At 42.9% G+C, this 16,285-nt stretch overlaps 1 protein-coding gene across 2 annotated transcripts in view; it reads left to right on the forward strand.

The window, feature by feature from the left end:
- Window positions 1-11,048, forward strand: part of SPON1 (spondin 1) — a 541,453-nt gene extending 530,405 nt beyond the window's left edge. For both annotated transcript variants that reach the window (XM_053265111.1, XM_053265102.1), the window contains exon 16: window positions 4,547-11,048. In XM_053265111.1, the coding sequence (XP_053121086.1) occupies window positions 4,547-4,710 (164 nt within the window). In that variant the 3' untranslated portion in view covers window positions 4,711-11,048. The remainder of the gene's footprint in view (window positions 1-4,546) is intronic.
- The last annotated feature ends 5,237 nt before the right edge of the window (window positions 11,049-16,285 follow it).

Here is a 16,285-nt window from a genome sequence, read left to right on the forward strand (position 1 = left end):
TTTATCTAGCAGGGGGAGAGTAACTGGCCCTACCCACCCCCAGCACAGTACCTCCAGTGACTGTTGCTGGTGTCTATCTGATGTTTCTTTTTAGATTTTGAGCCCTCTGGGGACAGGGATCCATCTTATTTATTTATTATTTCTATGTGTAAACCGCCCTGAGCCATTTTTGGAAGGGTGGTATAGAAATTGAATTAATAATGATAGTAATAATAATAGTAATAATAATAACTTTAATAAATCTATACCGGATCAGTCGTCGCCCGGGTCAACAAGGACCGTGCCAGGTGCTGGAGTCCCTGGACATCTGCTGGCAAGTGGGCAACAGGACTCAGGATCTTCAGTTGAGCAACCAGGACTGAAGACTGCAAAGTTACTGGAAGAAACGTCGCTTAACCGGAAAATTTATACGAAAAATGCCAACAAGGAAATAATGATCTGCTATTACAAGTCTAGTCCAACTAGAAGAGGTTATTTAAAAAGAATGTACCAAATTTGGAAAGAGAAGCATCCAGATACAGAAATAACAGAACAAAGGCTAGCAGACCAGAGAAGATTCATAATAAGAAATAAAGTATTCACAGGAGTTGAGCTGGAAGAACTGCAAAGAGCAACACAGGCTCAAGATATGGAAGAAGAATTACCACCAACTGAAGCAGTTGCTCAGGCGCTGGTGGAGGAGGTGCTGGAAATCGAGGATGCCACTGTTGCTCAACTGTTTCAAAATCAAAAACAGGCAACCTCCCCTTTGCCTTCACCTCAAAAACCCGAATGCCGTTTAACAGAAAAGCAACAAGAACTAAAGCAAAAAATAACTGAGCACATGAACCAAGCAACCACCAGGGTTCGACTTCCAGCTCTAAAAACAGTTGCCAAAAAACAACTTGCTCAGGCATTAAAAGATGTCAGTGCTGCACTTGCAGAAATAACAACCAATAATTTGCAAGAAACAAACCAACTAATGTACAGTGCAGCAACCATAACAACACAAGAGCTCGGATATAAGATCAGTGGACCTGTCAAAAAAGAAAGCAGTACATAACCTAAATGGAAGATTAGATTAGAAAATAAAATCTCCAGGCTTAGATCAGATGCTAGTAAATTGAAAGATATGAAAGACAAGAAGCTGAAGAATGAAAACACCCAACAGTATCTGATCCAAAAATACCACCTAGATTCAAGGAAAATTAGAGAAGTCCTGGAAATAATAAAGCAGCAAATAACAGCAGTGTCAAAGAAGATTAGCAGATATGAAGCCAGAATTACACAACACAGGCAGAATCTCCAATTCCAGTCGAATCAGAGACGTTTCTACCAAAGCATAGAAGGAGAAACTGCAAGAAACCTAGAAACACCAAATAAAGAAGAAACAGTGCAATTCTGGGGGAAATTATGGGACAATCCAATAGATTATAATAAAAAAGCAGGCTGGATGAAAGAGGTCAAAAATGTAACCAACCAATGCAAGATCTAATAATAACACCAGAATTAATAAGTGAAAGAGCAAAGAAAATTAAAAATTGGACTGCGCCAGGTGATGATGAACTGCATGGCTTTTGGCTTAAACACCTAACAAGCCTTCATAAACAACTATCAAAACAGTTCATCACATTTTGCAAGGAGGTGATATTGAACAATGGCTAACAACTGGGAAAACTCATCTCCTCATGAAAGACCCAGCAAAAGGTGCAATTCCAAGTAATTATAGACCGATAACCTGCCTGCCAACCATGTTCAAATTATTAACTGGAATAATAGCAGATGAAGTGATGCAACACTTATTAACTAACAAACAGCTTCCAGGTGAACAGAAAGGAAATTTCCGGAACACCAGAGGCACAAAAGACCAGCTGCTGATTGACAAAATGATTTTAGAAAATTTCAAGAGAAGAAAAACAAATCAAAGTGTTGCATGGATTGACTACAAGAAAGCCTTCAACTCATTGCCTCACACATGGATACTAAAATGTTTAGAAACAACTGGTGTCAGCAAAAACATTCAGATATTTATTTAAAAAGCAATGAGCATGTGGAGTAGACAGTTAACAATCAATAGCGAGACACTTGGCCAGGTTAGCATTAGAAGAGGCATTTTCCAAGGGGACTCACTATCCCCTCTGTTGTTTGTAATCACCATGACTCCACTTTCACAAATACTAAACAAAACAGTCCTGGGTTACCAAACATCTAAGACATCAAGTAAAATCAACCATCTGCTGTACATGGACGATCTGAAGTTGTATGGAAAGTCCCAGTCAGAAATCGAATCACTGCTAAACACTGTCCGTATATTCAGTAGCGATATAGCAATGGAGTTTGGACTAGACAAGTGTGCTGCATTAATAATGAACAGAGGAAAAATAAGAAAAACAGAAGGAATAGAGTTGCCCAATGGAAGCAAGATCAAGAACCTGGAAGAGAAAGAACATTACAAATACTTGAGCATTCTCCAGGCTGATAACATCGCACACACTGAAGTTAAAAGAAAAATTGGAAGTGAATACATCAGGAGAGTTAGAAAAATCCTCAAGTCCAAACTCAATGGCAGGAACACCATACAAGCCATAAACACCTGGGCTATACCTGTTATCAGATACACTGCAGGAATAATAGACTGGACCCAGGCAGAGCTAGAGACGTTAGATCGTAAGACCAGGAAAATAATGACCATCAATCATGCTCTGCACCCCCACAGTGATGTAGATAGGCTATACCTCCCTCGCAGCTCAGGTGGAAGAGGAATGCTGCAAGTCTATCAAACTGTAGAGGAGGAGAAAAGAGGCCTTGAAGAATATATCAAGGACAGTGAAGAAGATGCACTTCAAATGGTCAATAACGAGAAACTATTCAACACCAATGAAACAAAGCAGGCCTACAAGAAAGAACAAGTCAAGAACTGAGCAGAAAAATGGAAAAATAAGCCACTGCATGGTCAATATTTGCACAATATAAGTGGAAAATCAGACATCACCAAGACCTGGCAATGGCGTCAGAATGGCAACCTGAATAAAGAAACAGAGGGTTTAATACTGGCTGCACAAGAACAGGCACTAAGAACAAATGCAATAAGAGCAAAAGTAGAAAAATCCACAACAAGCAGCAAGTGCCACCTTTGTAAAGAAGCAGATGAAACCGTGGACCACCTCATCAGCTGTTGTAAAAAGATCACACAGACTTACTACAAACAAAGGCATGACAAGGTAGCAGGGATGATACACTGGAACATCTGCAAAAAATACAAGCTACCTGTAGCCAAAAATTGGTGGGACCATAAAATTGAAAAAGTGGTAGAAAATGAAGATGTAAAAATATTATGGGACTTCCGACTACAAACAGACAAACATCTGCCACTCAATACACCAGATATAACTATAGTTGAGAAGGAAGAAAGAATAGTTAAAATAATCGACATAGCAATACCAGGGGATAGCAGAATAGAAGAAAAAGAAATAGAAAAAAATCACCAAATGCAAAGATCCACAAATTGAAATTGAAAGGCTGTGGCAGAAAAAGACCCAAATAATCCCAGTGGTAATTGGCGCCCAGGGTGCAGTTCCAAAAGACCTTGAAGAGCACCTCAACACCATCGGGGCCACAGAAATCACCATCAGCCAATTACAAAAAGCAGCTTTACTGGGAACAGCCTATATTCTGCAACGATATCTATAATAACAAGAAGAACAACACTGATAATAAAATTCAGTCATCCCAGGTCCTTGGGAAGGACTCGATGTCTGGATAAAACAAACCAGTCAATAACTGACTGTGTAAACAAGAAATAATAATAATAATAATAATTTGGCTTCAGCGCTTTGAAACCAAATCCTTGTACGGGCTGAAAATGAAGCATTTCCACAAGTACAAAATCACGTTTTTCACATGACCTTATGGCTGGGGGAAAGACTAACCTACGTTCCCCCACATGAGCCAGGGCCCAAAGAGGGCTCCACCACTGTCGCACCCACATGAGGGGTGGGGCAGTGAGTGGTGCACTGAAGGAGAGGCAGAGTGAAAGAAGTTCAACCTCCAGATATCCCAAAACAAGACACCACACAAGCAGCATGGTGCATTGGGATATCTCCCAGATGCCGGGCCACTCCTTCCCTCTGGCTCTATGGTAAGTATGTTGGCAGTGTTAAAGGAGCTGTTGGCAGTCCAGGTGCCCAAACAACATGGGCATGAACTAGGAGGTGTGCACACACTTTTAGCCTTGGTACAAAAGCTGGCCTACATGGAGGAGGAGTGGAAGGATTGGGGGGATCCCAGCACTTCTCATGACCAGCTCTACCTGGGCTAGCACTCTCCTACCTGAGTAGGGCTGGTTGTGAGAGCAGTCTCAAGATATCTCAAAGTAACATGTGGACAGGCCCATAGAACCCTCATTATTTGTATATGTAACTCTGAGATTTTTGAGGTTTGGGGTTATTAACTGAAACAAAATAAATGTAAAGTAGGAAATTTAAAAGTATAGAGAAGTAAACGAAATTTCCAGTAGCCTAAGCAGAGATCTGACACCCTGTCTCTTTCTCTCTTCTTTTACTCTTAGGTTGTAAGATGAAACCATGGACTGCTTGGTCAGAATGTACCAAACTGTGTGGGGGTGGAATCCAGGAGAGGTTCATGACAGTCAAGAAGAGGTTCAAAAGTACTCAGTTTACTAGCTGCAAAGACAAGAAAGAATTAAGAGCCTGCAATGTCCACCCTTGTTAGCAAAACCTTAGGTTTTCAAATAATGCACTCCTGAGCTAAATGTAAAATCAACTTTGATTTGATTTTTTTAAAAAAGATATAAATTGTGTATATTAGTCTTCATTTTTGCAGTGTGGTTTGCTTATTAGTCTTGCTGGTGCAAGAGATCTATTTTATAAATATTTCTTCACGAATGGATGCTGAGAGTGGCTCCTTGATGCTCCAGCTAGCCCTTAATGCATAAAACTAGTGAAATCATTGTGAAATCCTATAACTTTGAAATTATAGACATCTCTGTGGACATACCATAGTCATAGAAACATTCCCTGAAAATAAAAGGGATGCATGCATAAGTGACATTACAAACTTCAATATCTGTTTGGATCCAGTTTCAAAATATCCAAAGCAGTGCCTCTGTGATTACACAACTGTGCCAAGGAATTACTTCAACAATGCTGGTTCAATAATACTACAGGTGCATATTTGCATATTTATCTTTTACCATCACGGGTGTAAAAATTGTATTTATAGCCATTCGTGGACATTTTCTCTCTTCCTTCATGAAAATGTTAGGAGCCCCTACAAAATAAGCCACCTTTTGGTTCTTCCCACTTTCAAAATGAGAAGTAAATCTAAACTGCTCCTATCTGAATAGCCCATGGATAGGAAACATATAGATGAGCCAGCAGGCTGCATCTCAGAACACATTTGTGTACACTCTCCCAAAGACATATGCTCAGTGATAAGGTACAGGCAAACAAGTAGTCTCTTTAGAGGTTCTGCTTACACGGTGCAGAGCCTGGTCAAAGAGACCCCAGGCGCTCCAAGGAGAAATAAGAGACTTCAGTTGGACCAATACAAACGTATCATTTGAATACCTGCCACGGGTAAACCAGAACCTTGACCTGCTAAGCAATTCCAAGGAAGAACAGGAAGGAGAGATTTCTCCGCTTTATTTCAAAGCCTGCTTTTGCTTCTTTCTGAAACAGCAATTCTTCCATTTTAATCGGGGGAATAACCAGTGTCGCAGCACTCTCTCGGACTACTGGTACAGATATTAACCTTCTGCCCCTGACCTCATTGTCACTGACTTCATTGCTCCTGAGCCTACCAAACTTGGGTTTCTCACCAGTTCCTTGCCAGTCCTAGCACCATGTTTCTTGATGGCTACAGCACATGCACAAAGTAGCTGCCTCATGGAACAAATATGGTAGGGCTGTTGTATATATCATACAACACAAAATTGCATGGCAGGGTAAGAAGTGATAGGGATTTGGAGTTCAGTCAGTGAGAGCACTATGGAAAAGAGGCTGCTTTCACTGAGTAGATCCCTGAAGGACAGTCAGAGAGAAAATGAAATCCCCTGCATTAATATTTTAAAATGCATTACACAAATAGCATTCCTGTAGTATGCTCTTAAATGGACTTCCCTTGAGCTAATCCTGTATCGTCTCCCTTAAAAGCCCCCAACGTTGGATTACATGTCCTATAGGAAAAAAACTGGAGTGGAACTTAACTAAAAAGAGCCATGAAGTTTTTGTGAGTTGAGTCAAAAGGGCAGGGATTGATTTTAGTCCCTCGCCCCAATATAGCCTATCAAATGGTGAAGATAATCATTAAACAAATGAACATTATTCAGAACGGAATGCTCATAAAATGCTGAAAACATGAGCCATGATATGTGTTAACAGTGTCCCGATATTTACTTGAATGAATATTCAACAAGCTTGGTTGTTTCTATTTCCATACCCACCACCCCCACCAACATCACCCCAAAGACACATGCACCCACAACACAATGAAGAAGACAAAGAGCCACTCCATTAGGAAGAAGTTTAAAAGATTTTGAGGAACAATCTCCCCAACAAGTCCAACTGAAATTATACAATGTTTTGGTGAATTGCAGTTTAACTCCAATCCATCTCCTGCATTAGTAGTGGAAGGAAAATGTGTGATGGATCCTGGGATGAAGGAGAGTTCATGCCACATAATTGTGCCAGAGAAACTCAACACTGAGCATCAGACTGTGAAAGTGCAACCATCAGACCACTTACTGAGGACAAAACACACCATGAAGAAATTTCCCCTAGAATGCCAGGTATTATAGAGAAAGTTTTAGGCAGCATGATAAAATATAGATAGTTGTAAAATTCTGATATCAAACAGATGGCTCCATATGTCTTCTCCTTCTCTTCAGCTCTCCTAACACTGACTCCATTGTGTAGTCCTCATTTTGATTCCTCAAAATGACAACAATATTGTTGCATCTCTTAGTCTTGGAATGAAACAAAATGCAGACCTGCACCAACATGAGTTGGCAGCGTCACACAGAGTAAGAACACCAAACTAATGCAGGAAAAGGAATGAGTTGTTCACCCAACTCCAAATCCACCAAAGTCTTCCTGTTGCACTTGCCATATATTTTGCTGAAACTATTCTGATTATCTTTCAGTGCTGCAGGATTTATCAACAACAGCAGTATGTGCTAGCATACTGCCCCAGAGTAAATTAAGTTTTTTGACACAGAGAGGTTCATACAAAATGGGGGAAAGGAATACACATTTGTCTCAGATTGGCTGCTCTATTAGCATGTCTTCCATCATAATGGCTAATGTACTCAGGATGCCATTCTGAAAGGTTACCATGAGCAAATACTTGTGGAAAAGCTATGGCTGCCTTCAGACGTCACAGGAACCTGAGGCAAACCCAGTTCAGGTTCTCCCCCCAAGACGTCCAAATGATGGGAACCATGGTTCCCAGACCCAAACCTGGTAATGAACCCTTGGTTGGAATTAAATGTCACTCACTCAACTGAGGGTCGCTTGTACAAACTGGAGTTAAAGGGAGTAAGCTCCTCCCCCCTCAAGGGTAATTGGCTGCCATAGCTGTCCTTCTTGCATTGGAGGAAGCTTGCACAGCCAGTTACTCCCGCTTTGCAGTCTTCTAGATCAGGAATCCTCAACGTTGGGCCCCCAGATGTTCTTGGACTTAACTCCCATAATCCCCAGCAAAAGGCCACTGGGCCTGGGGATTATGGGAGTTGAAGTCCAAGAACATCTGGGGGCCCAACATTGAGGTTCCCTGTCCTATTTGACGGAGGATGATCATCTGTGAGTGCCCCGAGGAAATGGCTGCAAACTGCGGGTCCATGGGACCCGCAGTTTGCTGTTCTGTCCGAAGGCAGCCAGTGTCTTCGTTATCCATGTAACCTCTGGTGAAGACTCCAACTTATCTTGAATGTAGGTTCAAGCTAATACAATCTAATGCTAATACAATCATGCTCAGAAAAGTCATGGAGCCAAATACCATCAATATTACTTTTCTTCTATGTATAATCCATGCTAAATCCATGCTAAATCCATGCTAAACACTGCTTCAGAATCAGCTCTCCTATTGAATGGCCAGTCTCTCTGCCTTATAGGGGCTCAGTTCAACTGAATTAAAACCTAAGAAGATGGGTATGCATTTCATTTTTGCTTACCACAGTCAGCCAATAGATAGCAGCTATGACAGAGACCTCTTTAATCAAGAGTAAAGACAGTGGCTTAGTTCTGACAGCCCCCCCCCCACTTTTCCATCAGTGGGGCACACATGCTGGCTTGGTAAGTATGGAGAGCCCATAGACATGCCTACTAAATTTGCAGAGCCATCATGTCCACATTGTAGGATGCTTCTCCCATTGGAAATAAGATGTGCTTCTTAAGAGCCACAGAGGCTCTGCGTATTTGCAAGGAGCATTGATGGACTCTCACTGAGTCTCAAACTCAGACTCTCAAACTCACTGAGTCAGCACGTGTGAAAGTATCTAAACCACTAGATTGAACACACAAACCTTGCTTGCAGTGTCATCCAAGTTCTTAGGTCTTGTCATGCTGAACTCAAGAGCATCCTCCAGGAAAGTTGTTTCTAATTCTAAAAAGGTATCAGTGCACCCTCCCTCACTCCGAGAGACTTTCATCTGCATGCACAAAAATATACAGCCTCATTTACAAATTAAACTTACCCTCCCAAATCCTTAGCACCTTCCATCTCATAAGACATTGAATCAATTTGGCCTAATTTTAAGGGCTGGAGGGCACCAAAGTGGGTTCCATGCGTGTCAACTAGGAATTTATTGTGAAATAACTTACTTCATCATAGGGAATATCTATGGAGAAGTTATTTCAAACTGAGAATCTACACCAAGAAGCAAGGGAGATCACCAGCCAATCATGAGATAGATTTAAATAAAACATAATTCCATCTTAAATATCCTAAGCTCAGTGGCTTACATGATGTGTAGTATTAGAGCTCTGTAGTATTGTACCCAGAGGCTGCTGCTGCTGCAGACCCCTCAGGCAGCCCCAACACTGCTCTGAATGAGCAGTTGCAGTGAATGGGGAAAGTGGCAGTAGTGCTGCTTATATATGCTCATTCAGAGCAGCATCAGGGTTGCTTTAGGAGTCTGCAGCAGCAGGAACCCCGAGGTGCAGTGCTACAGAGGCATAACACTGTGCCTCATATAAGCCATTAACTCCTCAAAAAAAAGAGTATCAGCCTAATCTAAGAAACATGCTTGTTAGGGATGTGTGAATCAATTCATGGCTGGATCGATTCAACTAAAATCTGGCCGATTCAAATGATTCAACCTCCAATTGAATCACCTTGGGAGCACTGGCCAGATTCAAGATAGAATCAAATCAACCTAGATTCAAGTTCAAACCAATCTGGTGATTAGAGTCACTATTTTGTCTCTGCAGTGCCAGCCCTCTGAGCTTCTCTTTCACTCTGAGCTTAGGATATTTAAGATGCAATTATGTTTTACTTAAATCAACTATGTGTTCATTTCTAGGGATGTGCAGGGCGGTCCAGCGGTCCGTGGTCAAACTGAACCACCACCCCGGTTCCGTCGGACCAGAACCGGACCGTCTGGCAGGTCCACAAATTTTTTAGGCTTTACATAACGGCCGCGGCGGTGATGAGGAAGGCCGGCGGGGGGAGAGAGAACACACGCGGACACACACACACACACACACACACCCATGGCTTCAGCAAGCCCCCTGAAGGGGCCAAAGGTACTTCTCATTTACTATAAAAAAAAATTTAAAAATTCACAGACCAGTCTGGGAATGGACCGGGGGAGGGGTTTGATAGGGGGCCGGACCAAACAGGCCCGATTCCGTTCGAGGCTGGTCCAGCCTCGAACCCAACCGGGCCAGACAGTTCCGTGCACACTCCTATTCATTTCCCCACATTTAGATAATTATTCATTTCAAGTATGTATGAAATGTGTAATCACTGGAACATGCCCAGCTGCATTTAAGTGCAACAAAACAAAACAAAACCCTGCATTAAAATTGTGTCCGTTCTTTTGTTCTGTGCTTGTATTAAATGTTTGTAATTGTCTTCAGAAGAGTGCTGGCTCCACTGAACTAAGTATGAATTGTGCGCCTGATTTCAGTGGAGTTAATACTGTAATTCATCTTTTACTGTTTTCAATATTTGACTGACACAGCTCAATGGCTCTGCCAGCAATTTCTTAAGTATGACGATTGGTTGGCTGAGTTCTCAAAAGATTACTATCAGAAAGTGCAAGAGAAATTGCAGTTGAAAACAATTTGGTTGTCCCAGTTTATCTTGATGGATGTATTCTATCTTGATAAAAGGTGGGAAATGGTATTTAAGCTTGTTACTTTTAGTATGAAAAAGAACATACTAAAACAAACCAAAAGGAAAACCAGAATGACCCCAGTTCAGCTGAATTAATCACTTTCAGTGGAATTATCTTGTTCCATTAGTTTTAATGGGACTTAATCACAATCAACTTCAGCTGAATTGTGGTCCTTAATTTTTTTTTCTATTAAAGAAGCAGTCCTCAAAGTGATATGGAATAATGCATGGAATTGTTGCAGTGTTAATGTAAACATTCTACTAGAATAATATTTGCCATACATCAATCAATTAAAGAAAGAAAAAACCACGCTTGTTATCTTCTACAGTAATTCATGCCTGTCACACACTCTGGAATCAAAAGCACAGGTATAGCTCTAGGAATTTTATACACCTCATTTACCATTTATTAACATTCTGTGTATTTTCTTTTTTTACATAATCCATAGAAACTTTACAAGCAATGAAACAGAAACATTAGGGGGCTTATATGTACAATAGGTTTTAATAAAAGCCACTTGGTTTTTTTAAAAACAAGAACAACCTCTTTGTTTTTAGGTTCTCTTTGTTGTTTTTGGTTCACTATGGAATTTCTGAGAAAGCTGTCATGGATATATTTCTTACCAAAGTCTTGTGTAGATGTTTTGTATGTAGTTGTCTGGCTAACACATTATTATTTTGGAATAAAGACATCTTTACTATGAAAACAATATCATTTGAATGTGTTTCAGTGTAATGGTACAAGTAACTAGATCACAGCTTAGTCCAAAACAAGCAGAGTTCTTTCTCTGCATGTCTGTTCATGCAACTGGCCCAGCCTCTGTGGAATTTGCCCACTTCTCCTGGAGCTTTCCCACATATCATTTCCAGGGGTAAATGTTGAGCGAAGCCACTTCGAATTACACTCATGGCCCTCCCCTCGGCTCCCCTCGGAGCCCCTCCCCTCGGCTCTCAGGTTTTCTCTTTGTGCAGGTTCACATTGCATACCTTTCGTATTTTCCTTCCAGCCAATGGACAGAGAGAGTGTGTTTGTGTGTGTGTTTGAGAGCTCCATGGGGAGGAACATAATGTTGCCTTCAAAACCTCGTATCTTAGACAGGGAACATTTGTATACACTAACACGATTTATTCCCTTTCTTGCCAACACATGCGTGGTGTGCTTTGCGAACCCAGACCCAAATAATGACAGGTCACATGTAGCTGGAAGAAACTAGGGCCACTTTATTAAATAATTACAAACCTGCAATGAGGAATTGAACTAAAGTGCAGGTATCCCCTATGTGGGTCAATTTCATAGGAGGTATGCCACAGGAGGGTGAAGGACTGGGCTTTGATTTGGCTAGGGACAGGTCCGAACCTTATCTCTACCATGAGGTTACCCTCAATGAGGGGATGCGTGCCAGCTTGCCAGGCAGTGGTCTGATTCAGAAGATTCTGAGGAGGAATTGCCTGACCCACAGTCCCCTGATACAGTCCTACTACAGGACGCTGAGGAGGGAGGCCCACAGACAGAGAGCTTACCTATTATAGAACAGCAGGAGGATGTCAGGGAAGAGCCATTGCCCTCTTCAGATGGGGAGGAGCCAGGACCAAGCAGTAGACCAGTGAGCTACGTGGAGCATCAGCGTGACCACAGAAAGGAGCAGCATTTTGTACAGAGAAGCAGCCGCCATTTGGCTGCAAAGTCTGACCAGGGAGCCGTCTGAATCTGTAACTCCAAAGGCAGGTGGGGCCTTAATTGGCTTCACCTGGCAATTAACCTTGAAGAGGTATAAATTCAGACCGCTCACTCTGTATCATGCTGGTTTCAACTGACTACTTTGATGTGCAGTTCCAGCTCCTTCCTGATTGTTCCTGTGTTCTTGACTCTGTGCCTGGCTATCGACTTATGACTCTCTTTGGTGCCCCTGGACTACGGAACTGGCAACCAACCCCTCCCCTGGCATTGACCCTAATTGGACTTGGCCCCTGACTATGATTTATGGACTGGCGATTTCAAGGTGGTAATTTCCATTGACCTTGCTTTGCGACTAGTAAAAGCTTATCCTACATATTCCTGCTGTTGCTTGATTTCTTGCAGGAGTGTGCACCCATGACAGAGCCCACCTCAACCCAGGTCATGAGGCACTGAACGTCATTCGCTAGCATGCTTCCAAGTGAGAGCTGAACCAGCCCGAGAGTTGCAAGATCACCAAGCCTTCCTCCGTATTCTCACTCACCATAATGGCCCTCCTGCCCAACACCATTGCAAATTAACCTACCTTGACCCGCATTCAACTGCAAAGTGACCAAATAACACAGTGACAACCTTAACAAAGTCAGTGAGAAGTAGGTGGGGAAAGGCCCCAACTATAGCCAATCAGCCGAGACTCAAAAAATGCCTATTTGGCCCCAAAAGGCAACCGGAATATCCCCCGCTGAGTCAAGGGATGGGTGCAGAGCAACTGAGAAGGAACAGAGCAGAGCCGCCTGCTTATACAGGCACTTCTGTACTCCGACTGGTCGACACACAACACATGATGGGGGACAAAAATGGTGCCCCGTGTACCTGCCTCTCAGGCTGAGCCCGCAACTCCACCCCTTGCTCACCCAGTATCACCGTTAAAGCAGTGAAGGAGGCAGGGAAACCTTTAGCAAGCAGACTACTATTGTTCACCAAAAAAAAAGTCAAATTGAGCACACACAGAGGTTTTGTAACTAGAACTTTCAAAGAGTTTGCTTCCTGAAAACTGGTTTTTCCACTCTTCACATCTATACAGGGCAGTTCTATTTGCATTCCTAAAGTGTGCTTTCCTCTTGTCATGTTAATGGTTATGTAAATACTCTAGTCAGTGCCTCTCCTGGCATTTGCTGCGGTGTTTTAAGAAAAGCTCACTTAAAGCCAGGGTTTTTAAAACCTGGCAATACATCGAGACAAGCTAGAAATCGGAAAACAAAGCCTGATCGGAGTATGGAGTGCTTCCAAATGTCTCAAATGGACTTCAGGGTAAGTCTGGCTGGTGTGCGAATGAACACTCTCTTCCGAAGAATTTGCGATATCAGCCCTGTGTGGAAATGCTCCTGGCTGCTGCTGCTCCCCTGCCCAATATTCCCAACACCACTGCTCACCACCTCTTGCAAATTGGAAGAGATTTCTCCACTAGAGAGAGCTACATATGCACCATTATTTGTGGGTTGTTGTTGTGTTTTGTTGTTTGTTTGTTTGTTTGCATTTAAACTGTGCTGCCTCTGTGCTTTTTACTTTGCCCTCCTAGAGTTTTGTGACACTGACTCGATATCTGTCTATCTGACTAGATAGATTATATCGACTGTCTAGCGTATTATAACATCTGCATACCATTTTTCAGCCATAATGGCAGGGCTGGTATCAGCACAAATCACCTTTGACACCTGCGGGGGGGGGGAGGCAGTGCTGTCACGTGTCAGGGAGGATTGGGTCCCACTGGCTACCTATTTGTATGGGTCCCCCTCTCCTTTCCATGGTGGTGGGCATGGGTTCCTTTCATTCTCCATGGGCCAGCAGCAGCAACAATGGGGTGCTTGCCAGTAGTTGCTGCCTGGCATGTTTTCTTCTCCCATGATGCCTCATGTAGCATTGTAAACTGACCCAGGACATTCTTGTGGAAAACAATGTGGGAGGCAGCAACCACTAGCTGGAACACTACTGTTGCTGTTGTTGGCCTACCTACCAAGAATGCAAATAGCCACCACCATGGGAAGGGGGCCTGTCCAGATAGGAAGGGGACCACCAGAGATCACCTTGCTGTGGGTTGCCTCAAACTTGAAACCGGACCTGCATAATGATTCTCAAGGTGGTTCTAAAATCAAGGGCTTCCTAAAGGAGGGGAAACCGTGGTGGATATGTCGTATGTAGCTTGAAACCATGGGTGTGAGAGAAAGAGGGGGAGGGGGAGAAAGCATCCATGATGCCATAAAAGTAAAGTGTGCCATCAAGTCGGTATTGACTCCTGGCAACCACCACAGAGCCCTGTGGTTGCCTTTGGTAGAATACAGGAGGGGTTACTATTGCCATCTCCTGCTCAGTATGAGATGATGCCTTGCAGTGTCTTCCTATATCACTGTTGCCTGATATAGGTGTCTCCATAGTCTGGGAAACATGCCAGCAGGGATTCGAACCGGCAACCTCTGGCCTGCTAGTCAAGTCATTTTCCCACTATGCCATTAGGTGGCTTGCCCATGATACTTTCCAGTTTTTTAATTTAAAAACCCTTCCCTCTCTGCTATAATGTTTTGGCTCTTTTCAGTCATACCCAGTGCCAAGCTTGTTACTCTGTCCCACCCCCATGATGCATGACATACTTTATGGCCAGTCCAGAAAGTGTTCGGCCTTAGTACTTTTCAATGCAAGAGCGCTACTCTGCAAGAAGAGGTGAAAGGGCCACCCGGCATTTACGGAGTACAGGTCTGACTAACAACAATGAATCCTCACACACGCAGAATGAGAGGAGAGGGCTTTCAAGTCCTGCAGGGGTACAAGTCTCTTTTCCTAGAAATGAAGCATTGGTCCCGGAAAGAGTATATCAAGGAGTAGTTCAGGCAAGAAAGAAAAACCTCCATCAGTGCTGCATGCAATACTGAAACATTTGAAAATATTTAACTTACACTGCTTTAATTCCCTTGCCCTTTGATGAGTACACAGATAATACCAGCCCACTTCCACTTTAATAACAGCAGAGGAAAAGTGTACATTCTCATTCTTCCACGTAAGAAGCAGCAGCTTTACTGCAGGATAAAGACTTCACTAGCAAAATGGAATGTGCTTAAGATCCTTATAAGACACCATTCCAGCCACCTGTCATTCTTCACTCTGCATGCAAACTCATTTAACGCCTTTGCCTTTACTGCTAAGCTTTCAACATCCAAACTTCACTTCCTGCAGTGTTTTGCAACGTTCTTTGAGACAAAGCAATTACAGCCCACCTGCATGATATTTAGCACCCCCTCCTCCAGTTTCCCAGAGATGGAAGTGCTCGTACCTTAACCGATGCATGGCATTAACTGCTCAGTAGGTGCTAGGCAAGAATGTTCTTTACATTCTCACACTGACAAGATAAACCTTGCACGGCTGGTTTTTTAATCTCCAATGAGACGTCCAGAACAATATCATCTACCTGGATGACAGCATCCAAAGAATGCACTTCAAGGGGAAAGGAAAAACTAGCAAAATGTATATCTACGCTCACAGTAATCACAGCCCCAGTTTACACATTCATCCAGAAGCAGTGCTGCAGTTTCTTGGTGGAGGAACTGCCCACCCCACTTCCAGTGCGAAGCAGGTCCTCTGCATGAGCGCCTGATTGCTCAGAAGCCTAGTTCACAAGAACCTTTTTTTTGGGGGGGGGGGTGCGGGTGACAACCTTTGTAACAGCCTTTGTGTTATTGGGCAGGCACTCATGCAGAAGGTTCTCTACATGCGGAAGGGAAGATCTCACACTTCTCTTCCACCACATTACTGTTGCACTGCCCTAGTTGAAAATATGAAGCAAGGTTTAGGACCTGGCCAAAGTGCAGTTATTTGCAGCCTAGTTTCAACATCATATCCTATCTCTGGACATTTAAAGTAAGAGAGCTGAAATGTGCTTTTGCTGTACATCAAATAAGGCTGTCTCTTTCCTCACACTGTGAATGACTCAGCTTCATGCCCATCTTTCCTTTCTTCCTTTCTTTCTCTTTCTTTCTTTCTTTCACATTTTAACCACCTTGCGTAGGTCTGGGGTCATTTTCTAAGGGTAGAAACTCCTAAGAACCATTTATTAAGATTCCATTTTGCAACTGTTTGAGGGCTGGATATGATGAGGTCGTATTCTCAACCTGCTAGATTAAATCAATAGGTTCATTCATATGACCATTGGGGTGGGGTTGGAGGGCAGAGGAGCTGCTACCCAAGGGCGAAGTGAGAGGGGAGGAGGGCCATGTTCAAGTAGCG

This window comes from Hemicordylus capensis, chromosome 1, assembly GCF_027244095.1.
Source record: "Hemicordylus capensis ecotype Gifberg chromosome 1, rHemCap1.1.pri, whole genome shotgun sequence".
In the NCBI taxonomy this organism is placed as follows: Eukaryota; Metazoa; Chordata; class Lepidosauria; order Squamata; family Cordylidae; genus Hemicordylus; species Hemicordylus capensis.